The 20,145-nt window shown below is 42.7% G+C and overlaps 1 protein-coding gene across 1 annotated transcript in view; it reads right to left on the bottom strand.

The window, feature by feature from the left end:
* Positions 1-3,365: 3,365 nt before the first annotated feature.
* The window catches only part of CHL1 (cell adhesion molecule L1 like), a 104,717-nt gene continuing 87,937 nt past the window's right edge, over positions 3,366-20,145 (bottom strand). Inside the window, exons 19-29 of the mRNA XM_040994878.1 lie at positions 19,829-20,026; positions 18,048-18,118; positions 14,753-14,975; positions 13,513-13,628; positions 13,193-13,397; positions 12,962-13,084; positions 9,853-10,032; positions 6,981-7,142; positions 6,251-6,382; positions 4,206-4,278; positions 3,366-3,582 (exon numbers count right to left, since the gene is read on the bottom strand). Of these exons, the coding sequence (XP_040850812.1) occupies positions 3,366-3,582; positions 4,206-4,278; positions 6,251-6,382; positions 6,981-7,142; positions 9,853-10,032; positions 12,962-13,084; positions 13,193-13,397; positions 13,513-13,628; positions 14,753-14,975; positions 18,048-18,118; positions 19,829-20,026 (1,700 nt within the window). The remainder of the gene's footprint in view (positions 3,583-4,205; positions 4,279-6,250; positions 6,383-6,980; positions 7,143-9,852; positions 10,033-12,961; positions 13,085-13,192; positions 13,398-13,512; positions 13,629-14,752; positions 14,976-18,047; positions 18,119-19,828; positions 20,027-20,145) is intronic.

Raw genomic sequence — 20,145 nt, 5'->3', positions numbered from 1 at the left:
ATAACTATATTTACAAATAGAGCATTTAATATTAAGTAATTTTAACATTTATTTATACATACCACCACATACTCTGTGTTGCCTATTCTCATTCATTATAGTTACCCAGAATCTATGAAAATTGAAGATGAGCTTCCTCTCAACTACAAGAAAAGAATACAAACTCATTTAGAGCATTGAAGTTGGGTTTTTTATTTGGAAAGTTGAATTTCACGCATAATGAAAATATCTTTAGACCATACATATCCATAAGCACAATACAAACACCAGTTACGACACAAACACGTTTTAATAAACTCCTACTTGAAATACTGATCTAAGCTGAGAAACAGGCAATCTGGTGAACCTGCGCTCCACGCCTCGCTCGCTTGATGCTGGACTGAGCCGTCAGCCAGAGCTCACCCTGTCCACCTCACCAAGAACATCGGGAACACCAGGACATGCACTACACAGACTGCAATCCAGCCCTGCTAGAACTGATCTGAGATAGTTTCACGAATCCCATCTTAACCGTATGTAAACATGCTTAGGGTTTTGTTTGGCAGTTGCATTTTAAATGCTTAGAAAAACACCATTTTCACTATTGTCCTCTCTTTAGTTCCTCTCTTCCACGAGTATAAAATAGGAAAAATATTATTTGAGGCTTCCAGCATAATTTAATTGTGCTCTACATTTTTATAAATATGGGTACATCGAAAATATCAGATGCCTTTATACCAACAGAATATATCCACCAAATTCACATTTTCTTACAAATATGTATGCAAAATTAGTGGAAAACACTTCAGTATAGCAAAGACCCTGTTTTAATTCTTTTTCTAATTAATACTTTTCAATGGCACGTGGAACTCACACTGCTAACTGCACAGTGGATTATTTGTGTTTTTTCTGTAGGTTTACTTTCTATAAAAATATATTTATGTGCTCACAGGAAAGCGCTGAATTGGTGTGTGGAGGTGACTTTTGGATACGTAATTGGGCTGCAGGTTTGATCATGAAGTTGAAAGGCATCTTCGCTGTTGTCAATTTCAGATTTTTCTTCATATAAAAGAACACCCTGTGACCACATGAGGAGACTGAGATGGCATTAGCACTTACAGCTGGGAGTTTGGAGCCAAAGGTTCATGTGCAAAATCATTGATGGAACTGGAAGAGAATTTGGGTCCCCTGACCCTGGACAGCTCCCAGGACTCTCTGTGACCACCCTAGCCACCATATGCAATCTACTGATAGCAAATCCAACTGGGAGTGAAGCTCTAAAAGCTGGCTGCTGCCTCACCACCAAGTGGCTCAATTGCAAGTTATCCTATCACCACGGGTTTATCATTTTGCCCGATCTTCACTGTTACCTATTTTTTGAAGCAAAGAGTGGAATCCATTTCAACTGACATGGGTCTTTTTTCTTTGTCCATCCAAAACCTATTCTGAATCCTAGAAACATGACAAACATAGCTTCATAACTAAAAGGGAGACCTACGGGTGACTCCTTCTTTCCTGAAGATGCTCAGATAAAACACGCAGAACTCAGAGAAGCGCTGGATGGAAGGCGAGGGCAAACAGACCCAGTCCCAGCTCACTCCCAGTTCTGGTTACTCAAGGAGAGAGGAAGACCCACTTGTCTCAGACCCTAGTCAGTGTATTGAGGTCTAGTCAGTAGCTTGTTAACATCAGACTTAAAAGTTACGGAATGCCTAACTCATCTACACCTAGCATACATTTTTACATTATTCCCAATCTACCTTTCTTAAAACCACTTTTTAGCTGGTGACAAAGAAGAGGAAGTAGAATGGGAAAATGAGCATGAATCCAACTTTCCCCTGTGTAACAGCTGAGCACCACAAATTCCTCAGACCAATCAGGGTACACAACTGCTCCTCCTAAGGGTCAGGCAGCCCTGAGGGGTGCATGGAGCCCCCGCTCACACTGAGAGAACTGGGACACATCTCCCAGCACACCCAAGGCAGGGTGTGGTCCTGCGCAAATGAAGGGAGGTAGAGTTAAACAGGACAGTGAGACATCCATATCTGGTGCTACATTGGCCATTACCATTGCCCCTAATTTTGGTTCCCAAGAAATATAAATCAAAGTTGAGGATTTAACATTGCACACCAAAAATATTGGCACACATATGCAAAAATTAAGATGGAATTTGCAATCAGTTGCACTTAAAAACAGTTGAAAATTTCAAAGTAAGATAAAAAGAGTCTCCATCAAATAAGAAGCTGAGCAGTGGATTTTGCTGACATGCATGTGGGTCCCTTTGTAGTACTTACTATGTATTTTTGTGTGCAATTTGAAATGGAATTGCTGCACGCATGCCAGAAAACAAATTAGCAGAATTTCTCCTGACTTTGACAAGAGCCTCTGTTGAAGCTGTTTAAAACGCAACACAGATAAAGGTGTATATGGGAATGCCTGCTGCACATCACTTGTTTTAGGGGTGGCATAGGGCATCAACCAGCAACAGAAAGTTACATTGCAAAATGTAAAAGCGTTTCCCTCAACATTTATAATGTTTTATTTCAGAGTGCTGAAAAAAGACAGTATAAGAACAAAACCAAATGCTTTACACAAGATCTTCCTGTGGAACCTCATGTGAGGTGCCAGCTTGGAGCCCACGGACCACAGTCACGCCACCCTGAGTCCTTCCCTCACTTCAAAATGAAGCCATTTACACCTCAGATGCTGGAAAGAGTAACAAGGTATGCACAAGGCATTCTTGGAGAATGTGCAGGCCTGGCATCACACAGACGTGGAAACACGTAAGCAGCGACTGAGAAAGGCGGGCAGGACACGGTGTGACTACCAGACCCCAGGCCACGGCCCCAAGCCCATTCGTTCATAAACAGGTCCCTGGCCACTGCTCTCCCCCAGCCACACAATCCAAGCAGGGGTAGGAGTGGGTGGGTGGACTGTAAAAGCCACGTGGCTGGCCTGGTACAACACAGATTCCCTTCAGAGCTGAAAGGCTACATTTCTGTTCAAGCGTGGCCTTCTCTCAATAAATACGGTTGATCACCTAGGGCTTCGCTACTGAAACTTTAAATAATAAACTCATCTGTATATATTTAATGAGCTGCTTCCATAAGACATTCATGTTCCTTTTTACACTTAAAATAGCCGGCTTGCTCCCTCCTCCAGCCCGCGACCTCACACACGCAGGTGCAGAGGAGGGTGGCTGGCGGTGGGCCCTTGGCTGGGGCGAACCTACACAGCTCTGCCTGCCTTATGTCCACGTCTCAGCGCCTGGAAAACAAGACTGAAAGGAAACAGGAGCTGGAGCTGTGGTGGGTTTCTCTGGAGGCGCTGCAGGTCTCACTCCAGCTGCCGGCCGCAGGGTTCCTGGGGTCGGGGTCGCCCAGGCCTCAGGCCCGCAGGGGAAAGGTGGCCGCGGAGCTGGCGGTGCTCTCAGCAGAGCCCTTCTCCCTGGTCGCAGCGTAGGCGCCGATGAAGGAGCCATCCTCGCTGAACAGGCCGTGGTCGCCGTCCCCGTACTGCACCAGGCTGTCGGCGCTCTCCGCGGCCTGCAGGTTCCTGCCAAGGGACCGCAGGCTGCCTTTGAGGGGCTTCTCGTCGCTGTCGCTGCAAGACACAAGCCAGCAGTGGGCACCAGCCTCTCTGAGGACAGTGGGGACCCTACCTGGCAGGCTCTGAGCCTCCTGCAGGGTCCAAACCTCACCTGTGGGCTGACTCCATCTGACCTAATATGCAGAGCAATGGCATTGCTTCCAAGGCCCACCTACCTCAAAGGGACCGATCTTCCCTGGGGCTGCCTCTTGCCTTGTGGCTTCCCACCTCTGATGGGAGCCAGCTATCACATTGGGAGATCCCTAGAGATTTCCCCTTGTTTGCCACAAGGAGGGTGCTGGTCTGTGATGAACTGAATCCATTCAGATAGTGGGACAGAGCCATTTGACAGCCACCTGAGCAGTCACAGCCCTGGTCCAGCCCTGCTATAGCCTCTGGAGGCGCAGCCAGACCCAGCTGGAGTCCGCATGCTGGAGTCCGCATGCTGCTCTAACCCAGGAGACTAGGCACTACACATGCTTGCCTCCCTGGTGGTTCTCAGCACCTCCATGCTCACTCTCAGAATGTGGGACCCTACTTGCAAGACGTGAACCTTGAGATCAGCACTTTTCTGTCCATTTGAGCTTCGCTCTGAGGAGTAGGTGCTTCAACCCACTTTGAGACAGAACACTAATTACCTGTATTCTCCAAAGGTCTCATCTTTCGCCGACTGAACTTCAGGGTCTGGATGCAAATCTTCCTTCTCTTTCACTACAGAAAATGAAAAATCAATAAAGGGAAAATGAAGCCAAAGAACCAAGAAGAAGTGAGGCCAACAGAAGTAAAGATGTGGTAGTCATGCTGTTGACAGGTGGACAGTCAGCGAGCCCAGCATTGCTTCAGGCTCAGGAGACCAGAGATGGAGTGCTGTTGTGACTGTGTGTGCACCCATCACATACCCAATGGATCGAAGCCAAGAGATAGAGGGACTTTTTGAGTGCAGTTTATTTCCCAAGTGATCTGTAGCAGGTGGGAGGGCACCTGGACCTACTCACCAAGACATCATCTCAGAGAAGACCAAATGCAACAACTCACTTCATTGTCCTGCTTGCTGCAGCTGTCTTCAATACCAGGTCACTGGACCAGCAGAAGCATGGCATCAGCCATCGTAGTATCCAGGTCTTCTGTGGCAACTCAAGCCTGGGTCTGTCTCTTTGTGGCCATGTGCTGAGAACCCTCTCCAATGGCACCTGCCCATGGTGGGTGAGCCCTGACTCCCTGCTTCCTCCCTCAGGCAGCGCCAGCTCTGTAGGTTATTCACAGTGCTGACCTGAGGCAGCGTCCTCAGAATTCAGATGCTGGGACCCTCTAAGAGGGTATTCATTCTCTCAAATTTTCCAATGAATTTCCTAGGACATTTCTTAGTCATCGTGAATATAATTTATGGCTTCAGAAGAAAATGTTATATCTTTAACTGCACAAATTACCCACTTAACTTTATAGAGAGTTAAAATCATGGTCATGGGCTGGCATAATGGTGAATCTGGCTAATCCTCCACCTTCTGGTGCCAGCATCCCATATGGGCATAGATTCATGTCCTGGATGCTCCACTTCCCTTCTAGATCCCTGCTTATGGCCTGGAAAAGTAGCAGGAGTTGACTCAAGTCTTTGGGGTCCGACTCCCACGTGCAAGATTTAGAAGAAACTCCTGGCTCCTGGCTTCAGACCAGCTCAGCTGTGGCTGTTGCAGCTATCTGGAGAGTAAACTAGCAAATGCAAGACCTACTCTCTCTATCTCTCCTTCTTTCTGCATGTAAAATCTGCCTTTCAACTAAAAATAAATCTGTTTAGAAAAAGAAATCATGGTCCAGATGATTCTGTTGTATGACAGGTCCCTAGTAAGTATTTTCTGGATGGATCATAAGCCAGTCAAGAGTATTGCAAGAATCTGAACATCATGAAGTAGACAGCAGGGTGTCATCTTTCCCTGAATAAGCAGTTTGGATGGTTTTCCTAAATTTTATGTACTATGAAGTCAAGAAGCAGAAAACCCAATATCTATCACAGGAATAAGAAAGAGGCTTTGAGCACTGGCTCACTTTGATCAAGCTCACAAGGGCCCACCGCTAGCAGCAAGCACCTGTTGAAATGCTCTGAGCCAGGCACCACTCTTAGATGGTCCCTTCTCATACGTGTGACTTAGTGTCTCTTCAGTATGTCTGACATTCTATAAACAGAAATGGAAGCTTGGAAATATCATGAGCCATCTCAGAACCTGACTTGATTGAGTGGTTCATTTGAGGGAGAAAGGGAAGGCAGAGAGACAGACAGAAACTCCCCCATCTTTAGTCCACTTGCCAAATGCCTGCAGTGGCCTGAGACAACCACAGTCGGGAGCCAGGAGCCAGGAGCAATCCAGGGTTCCCTTGTGGGTGACGGGAGCTCAGTTCCTTGAGCTGTTGCTTCTTTCTGGGGTCTATATGAGCAGGAAGCTCCAAAATGGGCTGCTTGTATCCTAACCAGTATAATAGCTACAGAACATACCCTTAGTACCAGAAACAAGAAAACAAGTAACTTATTCCCTCTGATTAATTTAGTGATTTTTCCTGTTAGGATATTATAGATCTAAATTGCTAATAAAAACTTGAGTTAAATCGGCAGGTAAAAGAAAAAATGTCTAAATAATGTTTCCCAGATAATACTGTTTGTTGAGTTGAATAGCCCATTAGGAAACAAGTTTACCTGAATATTTTCCACCTCTGTTTCTCTTCACAAAGCAAACAGTTAGCAGGACCAATGTGAGAAGTGCGACTGCGCACATCAGTCCGATAAACCAGCCCTGGGTGGAGATGTCGTCGTACAGTCCAACGTATTCTGTAGCAGAGAGAGAAGTTGCAATGTTGACCTCAAGACACCATCCCAGAAAATCAGACATTAGTCCCAAAGGTGCAAAAGAGTGCCTATTCCACGGTTGCTCTGAAAGGCCCCGGGAGGAAAGAGATTTGCAGTGTGTGTCTTGGGAGAACACCAACAGGCAGTTCCTCCTTCACTCAGAAAGGGCCTCGTTCAAGCTGCGTTTTGTTCTGGCTGTGAGCACGGAGCAACAGTGGAGGCAGAAGCAACAGGAAGGGCAAAGGTGGCCTAATTAGGAGCAGAAGCTGGGCAGCCTCCGGGTCCTGACAGCCACCCTGGTCTGGCTGCTTTTTCCCCTTTTAATTGTTGTTATTTGCAATGTTAATTGCAGGAGATCATGTTAGACACTACAATGGTAAAAACCACAGAACAAGTCAGGCTATTATGGAGTAGTTTACCTTTAGGTAATTTTGAAATGCTAGGCCAAAATAAAGTGAAATTATTTTCATCGCTAACACATATTTTTATCTTTCGACATAGGATATAGCTAAAAGTGAAATAATCCACAGAACACAGATTCATTTTCTAAGACAGCCCCAAATATAATCTTATTTCTCACCTCTCCCTCTTGTCTCAATTACATCTTGAAAAATGCTATCGTTATCACCCCAGTTCTTAGTCATTAGGCGAACAACATGTTCAGCTCCGGGCTCAAACGCCTCTACTGGAGGGATCTTTAGAGTGAGATTTACTCCTTCAGATATCTTCCTGACATCTTTACCTAAGAAATGTACACAGTTAAGTCACACGATCTGGAATCACTGGAAACAGGATATAAAAAGTAAAATTACTATTATTTAAAATTAATAGGAGAGGCATTTATAGCATTTTTATATCTCAAATTATCAGGAGGTCAAAAATCCACATTTCAAGGCTTCCTTTTTTAACATGTGGAAATGAGGGGGTGAAATGGATTGAATTCACGGCCCGTGAAGATGAGACACTTAATGAAATGCGAAAATAAATCTTCCTGCACATGCTTGGTTTAAAACCTAGCATGGGTTGGGAGCACAGACAGTGTAATGTTGTGCAGTTTCTGTTTTCAGAAACTTAATGAGGAACTGAGCGTGACATTTTGACTTATGACTAGCAGCATATGACATGATGATAATTAACTACGCGTTTTTGTTTTATAAGATAGTCACACAACAAATACTTAAACTTAGTAGCAACTTGAGTTGATAAAATCACAGGCTTATATATTTAAATGGAATGATTTACTGAGTGATTTACAAAAAGGTATTTCTAAAAATATCTTTCAAAATTTATCATCAGTATGCAAACATGTTAATAATAAAGCCTCATGGAAATGAGTTAAGCTTAATTAAAACATGCATTAATTTGTGAACTTACAACTAAATACCTAAAATACTTTTTCATTTGATCCACAGTTTTGCCAAGAACTAACTCAAAATATTAAAGACAAACTAAAAATGTTAGCAATGTATACATAAAATAATGTTCCTTATGTATTTTATCTGGACTTTTTGGGATTAAAAAACTGCTTCATGTGGATATGTTTTACACATCAACGTTTGGTTTTTACCAAAGAATAGAAAGCTACAAAAGGCCTTCACTGAAACATGGACCGTGGAAAAACTGCAGCATTTGCACAGCAGAGCAAAGCTCAGAAGCTGACCAACAGAGACACATGGCAAATATTTTTGATCTTTAAAAATTAAAATATTAGTAAACCATTAAGTAGTGCAAGCTTTTGGAAAAGAGAGGACAGTAGGTGATTCCTCCAACCCACTCCTAAGAGAAGAGAGCTTCGGATAAACTCCACACCTGCCCCTTGCGGATCATGGAGTGTGAGCCACCAAGCAATTGAAAAGAGAATCAGAAAATATCAGAAGAAAATGTTTGCTGAATGCTGCTTTCAGAGTAAATGCCAGATAACCTTAAACTGCATGTGCTATCTCAACAGGGCAGGGGAAAAGATGCACAGTGGTAGATTCCAGCTTGTACAAAAGCCATCATTTTTAGAATGGCTGGTGTCCTCAGAGGAAACACAGATTATTTTTAAAGCCCTGTTGGAATCCACGGGGGAAGGGAATGATGCTTTCTCCCTGTGACTATGGCAAGAGGAGCCTGGAGAGGAGAAATCGGTGTCAGCCGGGGGTGGGAGCAGTGGCTGTTCCCTGAACAAGAGCACAGACACACTGCCGGGCAGCCCTGTGAATCCTGACACACACGATAGGGGCCTTGAGCCTCCGGTGCACCACTCAAACATTCCGTGGGTGGGAGGAAGTGGCATCCGTTACAAAACCACAAAAGCACACAGTTCCAACTGTAACTTTCCCAACATACACCCTAGGAAGTGTTAGAATATTTGAAGATCTTTTCCCATCATGGCACAAGTTTGCAAGAATAGGATTGGCATTTCTCACGCATGTAATGATCTTGGTTCTATCCAAACAGCAACTGTATGCATGGCCTAAAAGTCTGTTCTTAAAAGCATGGCAGTTGAGGGTTTACACTATGACCCTCTGACTTCTTTGTATTGAACAGCTGACCCCAGTTTGAACTCGTGGGAAATAAAAGCATTTAGTATCCAAGAAGTTTTCAATTGCCATCTTAAGTCTAATTTTTAAGAGTAAAATGATAAATGAGTTCATTCCACTTGATGTTCAATTCATCCTTGGGAATAATTCATGGGTTCTCTGAGAGAAGTGATTTGAATATATACATATGCATGCACTTTCATAGACTCTTCCCGTATAAGGAAGTGTTTGGCATTTAAGGACTGCTGAGGAAAGCTGGAGCCTTTGTTACTTAAGGGGAAGGTCAGAGAGTAACCACCAACAAACCGCAACCCGCAGACAAGTATTTCTAACAAGGCCAGCACAGGCCATTTTCTTCCTCACTATTTCTTCCTCTTCCTCTCACTATTTCCTCCTCTTCACTGATTTTTACCATCTTTTCTAATCTAAGAACATTATTGAAATTATAATTGGAAAATAATTTGGAAATGGCTATGAGGTAGAAAAAAGCAGAAAAGTACGATTTAATCAGGAAAATCATTTAAACCACAGATTGATGGTATGTATTCAAGCTAATGATCTGGGATCAATCATTGGATGGTGAAGCAGAAGTGAGAAGCTTCAGAACTATAAACATGAACAGGCACCAAGCAAGAGGCAAACACTTTCAAATGGAAAACATCCCTCCTCTGACCCTGCGAATCACAACGTGAACTTACGTGGTTCTATTTCCATGAAGTAGAAATACAGTTCCTTACACTAAGGTTTGGCTTGTTGTTGTGTGGAAAAGGATAAACTGAGTCATGTAAGTGTTACAAACAACACCAGTAAGCTCTGTACCCATGTCAGCAGACAGCAGGAGGCCCACAGACTCAGACCACAGTCACGTCTCATTTATAGGCAGACAAGGCTTCAAGGGCACAGCACATGCAACCCCTGTGTACTCACTCCCTTCTCCCAGAGTGGAGCTTTCCTCAGTGGCAGGCTTTCCACAGCCCTTGGATGTACAAGCCCTCAAGTAGAATTTGTATTTGGTAGTTGCACTGAGGTTCGAAAGACGCCAACTCGGCTTTGATGGAGTCGTGATGTTGATATCATTCAATTCTCCAATTTCATAGGTGTCATTTACTAAACAAACAAACATGGATAACACATCTCAAATTCCATATAACTTAACAATTCAAGTGACATTATTCTTTATTTTCTATTTTGTTTATGCTTGAAGAAGCAGAGTTTTCTTAATTATTCACAACGATCAACTCACTGAATCTTAGGCAGTAGACCCAATTATCATGATCATTTCATGTGGGAAAAAACCAATGTAAGAAGAATGAGTCTACCACACAGACTGGAGGAGTAGCAAGCTGAGATCTGAATCCAAACCATGGTGCGTGGCTCCTGAGACAGTGTTCTTAACCAGTGTGCTACACTTGAGCCAAACACCTTCACAGCCCCCACTAAAAATGGGGCCTTTCTCCTATTGTCATGTGTTTTAGCACACGCTCGACTGAAGTACTTTTAATCTCCTTCTGGAGAGGGAGTTTGGAGAATGATATCTTTGTATCTCCTGTGGCTTTAAAATATGATGCTCCTTGGCTTGCAATGAGGTTACTTCACGTGCTGGAAATATCCTAAGTGAAAACCACAGTTAATATATCCACAGAAGATACTAGCCTAGCAACACGGCTTCCCCGCACAATTATGTGGCTGATGGGGGGCTGTGGCTTTCTGTCACTACTGCCTCTCATCAGCCCATGGAAATATCAAAGGTCAAAGGACAATTCCTAGTGAACATGTGTCACTTTACACCCCGTAAGGTAGAAAAACTGTAAATCAAACTAGTGTGTATCAAGGTCCATTTTTACTCTTTGTATGCAGAAACAACAACCAGAAATAAAGACATGAAAATGCCTGCTGTATGAACAATGCTATGCAGTGTTAAAGGACAGTGAATCAGATTGTTGTAACGCTATAAGTACACAGATTAGCGTAAGAGTACAGAGCACTGTGAGATGACTGCAAGGAGGGTACAGTGAGGACATTCTGTCACAGCTCTGAGAAGCTAGGAAAGAATTAGAGCACTGTATTAATGCTGACCAAAAAAAAATTGCCTTTCATATTCTGTTCACTGTAGTTAGACTAATGAAAAGAAGAGCAAGCAAACAAAGCAGGGTGCCAAACATGCAAAGTGGGGAATTAAAATAATAAAAGATTTAGATTACTTGAAAGTACAAGTGTAAAATATACAGTCCACTAAAATATACTATGATCAATGTAAAACTCAAGAAATAGAGGCAGAGAAAGACAACTGCTGAGTAAGATGGCGCTTGGGGGGATTCTCCCAGACTCACTCTGTAAGGCTGGCACTGCACTGACATCCAAGCCAGACTGTGAACAATGATCCAAAACAAAACAAAAAAATCAAAGCTGCAAGACAATGTCCTTGAACACAGATACAAAAACCCTCAACCAGATACTAGCAAACTCAACTGAGCATACTGGAAAGATTATTCACCACGGTCAGATTCATCACATAGATGCAAGAATATCTCAACATATGCAAATCAGTAATCATGACGCACCACAGCAACAGAATGAAGGCTCAACATGATCACCAAAGGCGCCATTTGATGAAATTCAGCAGTCATCAGAGCTGAAGAAACATACCTCAATACAAACAAGGCTATGTATAGTCAGCAAGCCAAGAGCTAGCATGGTATTAAATAGTGAAAGGCTCAACTCTGAAGGCTCTCTCTTCCAAATCTGGAATAACACAGGATGGCCACTGTTAGCATGTTTATTCAGCATAGATCTGTAAGTGCTAGCTTAGCAATTAGGCGAGAGAAAGAAATAGAGGGCACACAAATAAGAAAGGAAGAAGTTACTCTGTTATTGATTGTAGAAGACACAACCATATATAGAAACTTCCAAAAATTCCACCATAAAACTATCAGATCCAATCATTGAATCCAACAAAATTTCAGAAAACAAAATCAAAATGGAAACATAAATAGCATCATTGGCCATCATTGTTGAATTTTCTGAAAAAGAAATAAAAAGAAATTTTATTTCTAATAACCTCAAGTTTATAAAATACCTGGCAATTAATTACCAAAAAGGTGAAAGGTTTACAGAAGGCAAACAATTGAACATTAATAAATGAAATTGAAGAAAACACTAAGAAATAGAAAGACACCCAGGTTTATGGATTGAAATAATCACTGTTAAAACGCCCACATTAGCAGAACAGTTTACTAACCCAATGAAATTGTGTCAAAATACCATTAACTTTTTTTTTTGCAGAAACAGAAAACAAACTATTGGAATGTGGAAAGAATCACAAAACATTTCCAAAAAGCCTTGCAAGAGACATAAAATACCTCATTCTGAGACATACTATAAAATTCAGTAATTAAAACAGCATGGTCAAACAGAGACAGACCTGCAGAGCAACAAATCCAATGGAAACCCTAGAACTAAAGCTACACAGCTCTACCAATTGACATCTGACAAGGATGCAAAGAATACACTTTGGAAAAAGGATGGCCTTTGCAGCAAACGGTGCTGGGACACTGGGTAACCACATGCAGAAGAGCAAAGCCGCACCTTATGTATCACCATGGATACTAATCAGCATAAAACGAGCCAAAGACCTAAATATAATACCTGAAATGTGTAAGTTAAAAGGATAAAACACAAGATAAATGCTTTGGACATTGAAATGGGCAAGACCTTTTGGGGTCAAATCTCAGACACAAGAAACAAAGGGAAAAAATGGAAAACTGGGACTTCACTCAATGAAGGAGCTGCTAACTTCTACACAAAAAGGGAAACAACTGAAGGAAGAATCAACCTACAGAATAGAAGAAAATATTTGTGAATTATACAGCTAATAAAGCATTAGTAATCAGAATAAATAAGGAATCCAAACAACTATATAACAATATCCAAATAAGTAATAGAAGATACAAGAAAGATTTAAGCAGTTGTTTAAACAGATACATTTCTCAAAGAAATACAGCATACACAGATTCGCCCTACCCAGCTTAACACTTACTGATTTGGTATTGTAATAGATAGCCAGTTAAGTTTCCATTTATTTTCTTAGGCAGCCCCCAGGATAAAGTGGCAGTATCTTTATCAACTTTGATGACTTTGAGAAAAGTTGGCTGCTCAGGTACTGGAAAACAAGTCCAAGAATAACACTCATAAGCTGCTAAATTCCTAAAGACAAAAGAACAACAACAACAAAAACCCAAATCTCTGTTTGGTTCCCTACCACTCTCACCTCCTTCTGGTGTCTGGAAGATATAAGGTTCACTTTCTGGGCCAGCACCTTTGGAATTGTAGGCTAAGACCGTCAGGTGAAATTCACTAAAGGCATCCAGGGAAGGCAGCATCCCATGGTTCCTTTGTCCTGAAAATCGTAGCATCTTCACTTCTTTAGGAAACACTGTCCCATCCAACAGACTCCTTGCTTTCCACCAATTAATCTGCAATGAAATGTGAGCCCTTTACCACAGAACCTTGGTGTCAAGCTCTCATCAGGCACCTCGTTAGGTTGGCTTCCTCGGGGAAGACACTATTGCAACACAAACAAGAACCAACCTGATATCCCTTCAGATGTCCATGCACTCTGTCCTTGGGGATGCTGGACCAGGTCACTTTCACCAATGTGCTGTTGACAACATCCACCCCATGGATCACGGGGGCAGTGTCAGGATCTGTCAGGGACGGGACACCGATTAGCTGCCAATAACCAGCAGTTGTGACCTAATGGTCTAATGAGCTGTTTGCAAGGTGATTTTCTCAGTGTTCAGTCTGGGAATTGCCCTTCCATGAACTCCAAAGCAAACAGAGAGTTCTGTCACAGAGGAGCTCCTTGGCCCAACAGGTTCTACAGGAAGATCACGTTCACCACACAGAGGAACGAGGAATGCAGATTCAGGCCAGTTTCAACAAGGATCCAGCAAGACATGCTGTGGGCACCTTGTCTTTGGAAACAGTGAACTGCTGCTAGTAACAAAGTGATGCTGGAATTTGATCAGTCAGCTCTCAGTAGCAGCAGTATCAATGGGACACAGGTTCTGTAGTAGGCACTGTTGTAAGAACTTCACCTGACCTGGCTCACACAGCTCTTAGAATAGCCCTATATGATGGGAACTGCTGCCTCTGTTGTATTCTACAGAGGTGTTCACCGCAGGGGAATAAGCCAAGCACAGAGCAGTCAGGACCCACAGGCTGTGAGCCATAGGAGTTTGTGTTGGAGCAGATGGATAAGGAACCACTTCTTATTCTTGACCATCTGTTTTTGGATCAAAATAATACTTGGGCATAGGAAAAAGCAGAAGAACAACTCCCATCAGGACTGACACTGAATTAGTGCCCCTTCTCTTTTTCCAATTATTTGTTTATGACAGTTATTACATCGCCAACCCTTAAGGAAGTGCCACCTGTAGCATTTGGTGTTTAATGCTAAGTATGTGTCTCATTGGCCTTGAAAAGACTCCCAACACACAGGCAAGACCAAGGACAGGCAATAGGTACCTGGACAAGCCAGGGTAAAAGACTAAAGCCCTTGTGAGAGACATATTTTTTAAATTAGTGCAGTGATGTCATCAGCCTTTTCACATTCTACCAAAAAAATGACTTACTGAGAAACAAACAAAAAAAATTGAAACTCGTGACACACTTCCTTCACCCTGCACATTCCCAAGCAATCCTGTGGCCTACCCTAGGGCGGAACCATATGTTCTATTTCTTCTGCAGGGATCTCCTCTGCACACAGCAGTTCAGACCCATCTGCTGACATAAATGCAGTGGATGTGAGCTCAGTTGTGTCACTTACAGTCCTCCCCTGAGTACAGGGTCACTGACGGAGGCTCCGGGCCAGAGCCAAGCTGATTGACGGCTTGGACACGCACATCGTAAGGTGCATAGACCATGGAAGTCATCACCCGCAGTGTGTGGTTTGTGACGGTCTCTTCCTCCCACTCGGCAGAGGCGCCCTGCGGCTTCCAGCTCACTCTGTATTCCAGCCCTGGTCCGTTCTGCTCCATGGATTTCAAAGGCTAGGAGAGAAGTTGACATTCAGCCGATTTGGTCTCCGACATGCCGATGCAGAGCGGCAAACCCCCTCCAAGACCAATAATATATATTTTTAAATTAAACATGAAATAAAACCTTCCTGAGACTTTCCACGTTGTTTTACACTTGCATTCATGGGCAAAGTTCTTCTTGTGACACGGATATAAATTCACTAGAGGCTTTAGTACTGTCCAAAGGAATTCAGCCCTCTCTGGTCATTCTGTTTCCAGAAGCCCCCACTAATCATAAACATCCAGAAATATCAGCAGTCCATTCATACGCTCTTCTCTAGAAACAGAGTGATATTTAGAAAGCTTACAGCACATTTTAAAATAAAGTTCTAAGGAAAACCTTCCAGTTCACTTGCACTGGCAGATTTTTGGTGCTGAAACCAAACCCGGGGTTTGGTTTTGAGCAATTGCCAATAGATACTCAGAAAATCTCCACTGAACCCAAGCTCAGCTGGAAAATCAGAAGAGGCAGAGTAGGGAGGAAAGCCACAGCAAAGTGGTCACAGGGCAGACTCCACTGCTAGGGGAGTGCTCTGCCTGCAGGTGGTCTGACACCTGTGACTTGGTTAGCCAGATCTCTGTGTCATTGCCAGGCAGTCTTAACACCTCCAGGAAGACTTGTAAACAAGTAGTGCTTTGTTTACCTATCAAGAATCAGACAGGTTGCCACACTTCTTTAACTCTGTTGTACTTTGTAACATCTTTACTTGTTCATATTTTAATTGACAATGATTACATATGTTGCTGTGCTCACCAAGGCTGTTTAAAAACAAACACACTGATGTACTCTAATCATAGGCATTCCCACACACAGTTCTTGTGGAAAAAACACTTGAAATTTGCTCTGTAAACAATGTTGAAGAAGACAACACAGCACCATCCCAGTCACCTCACACATATTCCATTTAATTTCGCTATAGAATGCTTTAGCACAGGGGGATATCCTTGTCCTTGCAACAGAATTAACCTGAGTCCTTCAAAGTTGTCCTGTGGTCATAGAACTGAGCAATGCTAGAAGCTCCTGATGATTATTGGACTTTGAGTTTTTTCTTCTTTTATTCAGGTGTTGAGCTCTGAGTGTGTATGTGTGTGTGTATCTGAAATTGGAAATCTTTTACTTTATTAAGAGATGCTAAATACTCACATAAATACACTTACGCATAAGAGCACCAGAAGCTAGGGTGAAGAAGCACCTGCCTGGACCAGTGTTCACAGATTACTGTTGGGCTTCAGTACTCAGAGGTGGGTGCAGCCACAACCCACTCAACACGTGAAATGGTGAGTTCCAGAAGGCAATGTAGTTAAAAGACCAACTCTGCCATCAAGCTAAAATCCCATGCATTCAATGCAAACAGGCAGAACAAGGCACACTCAGAATTTCCCCACTTCTCCTCCTTCATTATCCTGCAGAAGGGTATTACTTGGTGAGCCATGCTCAGGAGTGGTCTGCTAATTCCCCCATGGTCTCTGTCTCTCCACTTGGGGGATTTTGGGCATTTGATTCCTTCTGACAAGCTGAGCTATGCAGAATAATACTGCATGAAAAAAAGAAACGTATCTAAACTCCCTGTGCCATGCTGGAGACTCTAGGCTCGCTAGTACTTCAAAATTGCATGAAGAACATGTTTGATGTCATTGTCAGTCCTGTTCCAATTCATGACAGCCAGTGCCAGTGGAGCAGGTGGGCTTCTCTGAGGGGCTGACCTACAGATACGAGATGTGACCTGCAGTCCACAACAGAAGACTTCAAAAACGTTATGGAAAAGACACCTTTATTCTGGTGAAAACCCATGTCAAAATCTGTGCATGTTTTTGCATAATATTCATTTTCTATGAACTTCTTGAAGACCCCATCGAATATTACTATCCTCTAACCAACTGTGTTATTGACCTACAGAAATCTCTAAAAGAAGGAACGGTTAACTTATTCCAGACAATAAGGAGTCACATGACAATGCAGTCTTGGTAATTTCTGTACATTGCTTTCTCAAATTTTCTACAATGAAATGAAAATAAGACTTAGTGTTAATATGAAAACTAACTGAACAGTTTGTAGACATGTGATTATGTAAATAAGTACAAGATCAGTATATGAAGGGAAAGATAAACCAAAGCGAATACACTGAAAAATTCTTTCAAGTCTATCCTGGTGCCAAGTATGGATAATAAGTCAGCTGTACTCCGGCAAGCATAAAGTGTCAATATCTATACACAGCAGCAGACCCTGTGTAAGAGGTTGATCCTGAATCCAAACCATGATTGTGGCCACGGTTCTCCTCTGTAGCACAAGAACCTCGGACATAACCCTAACATAGCTAACGTCTTCTGAGCAAATATGAATTCTACAACAAATTTTTCAGAATAAAGTCATTTAACAGAGATAAGTACAGGAGAAAGTGAAGCAGAGACACCAAAGCCACACGTGTTTACAACCTGGGCCTTCAAGAAGGATATCGCCCAGTGTCGCATCTGATTTAGAACAAGGTATGAGACACAGAACATGACTGCATGGGTGACCTAGAACATGGCACAAGATGTGCATCACCCCAGGCCATGCCCCATCTGGAGTAAAGCCAACACAAGGTCACCCAGTGTAATTCCTGATTCAGACCAGGACCGGGGATGCTTTCTCAACTGGACTGTGTTCGAGATAAGACACGAGTCTGCCGAGGACTTCAGCAACAGCACGTATGCTGAGCGTTCTTTTGGGGCCATCCTTGCATCACACTTAGAGAAAGTGTTTAATAGTGTCTGCTTGTGAGAACCTATGGTATATTGGTAATGGAAATTTTAGGAATCTGCAGCAGTTGATAACTAAACTAAATCAGCGTATTGCAGTATAAACTATTTCACAACTTGTTCTTATGACAGTGGTTATTAAAATAAACACTGATGATAACACAAATTGAATTCATTCATAAGCACAATTTCCCATTATTAAAGAAAATATTGATCCATCATTGTACTTAGATGCAGATCTAAAGGAAAGAAAAATAAACAGAGGAACACACAGCACATAGAGGGCACACGTGAACGGATACGCACCTCCCATTTTATGATCATTTCTTTGGGTTGAGAAGCGTGGACTCTCACATTTTGAGGATTCTTGTCTGGAGCTAAAAAGTTGCAAGCATTAAAATTGTTTTTAATAATTAAGTCGGGATACCTTATTACCCCACCCAACAAAAACAGATTAAAAAATTAATTGCATTTGTTAATTTTTATCTAGCTTATTTCCTAAGCATACTTAAGATAGCTCTTTACAATTACATTTTACTTTAACAAGCAAAATGGTGTTCTTGCTCTAATATTATTCTTAGGTGTAATATAATAATCATTCAACAGATAACAAATAACTTATTGTGTAATTATACGGCTTAAATTTAAACTTGCCCTTTTATGTAAAAGATACTACCTTAAATGTGTCTCAATTTTAAACTTGTTTCACTTTTCCTATTAAAAACATCTTTATAAAAGTATGTTATGAGTGTTTGCCACTAGGAGAATCACAAAGTAGGAGACAGCAATACCAACACTCAGGTTTCAGGGACCTGGACTAGACAGGAGCACCATGGGTGTTGGCATGAAGGATATTCAGACAAGCCCATGTCATCAGGAGAAATAGACATGAGGCTGAGAGTTGAGCTCCATGTACACGAAAATCACACAGAAATCTGATTTATCTGTCTTTGTTATTGCTTCGAAATCTTTTCTCAGTCTAAAAAGGGTAATTATACCCTGGTGTATTTATGTCATGTTTAGTAAACACCATGGTATGGCCACATCAACTCCCAATGTCAACCCCTAGCACAAACTAGGCATTATCACTCCTGAGATGAAAGAAAAAATCTTGGCAGTTTAGGGAAATATTTCCAAATGCAAAGAAAGCTGAAACACATAAAAACTGATACTGTTTAAAGTCACTGAAAAGCTACCAAAGTACCTATTTTGAGTCAAAGTTCTGCCTCAGATTTGAACCCTCAGGTTAGCTTTGTGGCACAGAGACACAGCCATTCCATGTAAGTGTCAGTTTAGGTCTCAGCTGCTCCACTTCTGATCCATGTTCCAATTAATTTGCCCAACTGGGAAGACCCATATAGACTTCCAAGCTTCTGGCTTTGACCTAGCCCAGTTCTAGCCGTTATAGCTGGTACAGCCATTAGAGGGGTGAACCAAAAGATGGAAGATTGCTCCTTCTCTCTCGATCTCTGCGATTCCTGCCCTCTTATTCTGCTTTTCAAGTATGCAAGTAAATCCTTAAAAGTGATGTTGACCCCTTAACTCTTTCTGTTTGATTCAGAACTTACACTTTATGATTTCCTAGACGTAGTATTTAGCCATCACAAAATCCAGATGCTTTCTTCTGCGCCCTCCCAATTTCCTGCTCTCTATGAAGCATTTACAGGTGACTCTGTGTGTGGGGCAGTGGGGGGCGTTAGTTTACAGATATGTTCAGCTAACTGCAGACATCTAAAACCTGGCATGGAGCAGGTATTTGGATGAATGGTTAGAATGCCCACATTCTGCATCAGAATCCCTTGGGTTTCATTCCTGGCTTCAGCTCCCCACTCCAACTTCAGTCTCCAGCTTCTCAATAGGCAGTAGGTGATGGTTCAAGTGCCTGGGACCAGTGGGAGACCTGGGTCAGGTTCCCAGCTCTAGCTGCCACAGGCATCGGGGACTGAACTGGCAGACAGAGCACATTCACTCTATATCTCTGAAGCTAACCAATAACAAAAGCGATAGTAACTCCTACCTGTTCTGCCATTATTCCTCCTTGACATGCCCAAAGATGGGGCCACCCACATACCTGTCAGATCACTTACCTGCAGGTGGGGTCTCATGATGGTCTGAAGGCTGGCTCGGCTGGCTTCGCCCCACCTCGTTCACAGCTGTGACCCTGAACTGGTATCTCACATACGGAGCCAGAGCCAACATCACCATTGTGTCCCTTCCTGGGACTCTGGCCAGCTCCTCCCATCGGCCTGGTTCTTCTTTGTTTCCTTCAAACTCTATAATGAACTCTGGCAGAGAAGAAGGGAGCATTAGAAGGGGTGAGGTTTACCTGCATCAAAAGCTCAAGATGATGCTCTCAGACACATGATCCACCAGGCATGGCACAAAAACAGTCTACCCTGTGCTA

The sequence above is a fragment of the Ochotona curzoniae genome, unplaced genomic scaffold, assembly GCF_017591425.1.
Source record: "Ochotona curzoniae isolate NIBS_2020 unplaced genomic scaffold, NIBS_Ocur_1.0 contig_908, whole genome shotgun sequence".
In the NCBI taxonomy this organism is placed as follows: domain Eukaryota; kingdom Metazoa; phylum Chordata; class Mammalia; order Lagomorpha; family Ochotonidae; genus Ochotona; species Ochotona curzoniae.
This window is presented reverse-complemented; position numbering and strand designations above follow the sequence as displayed.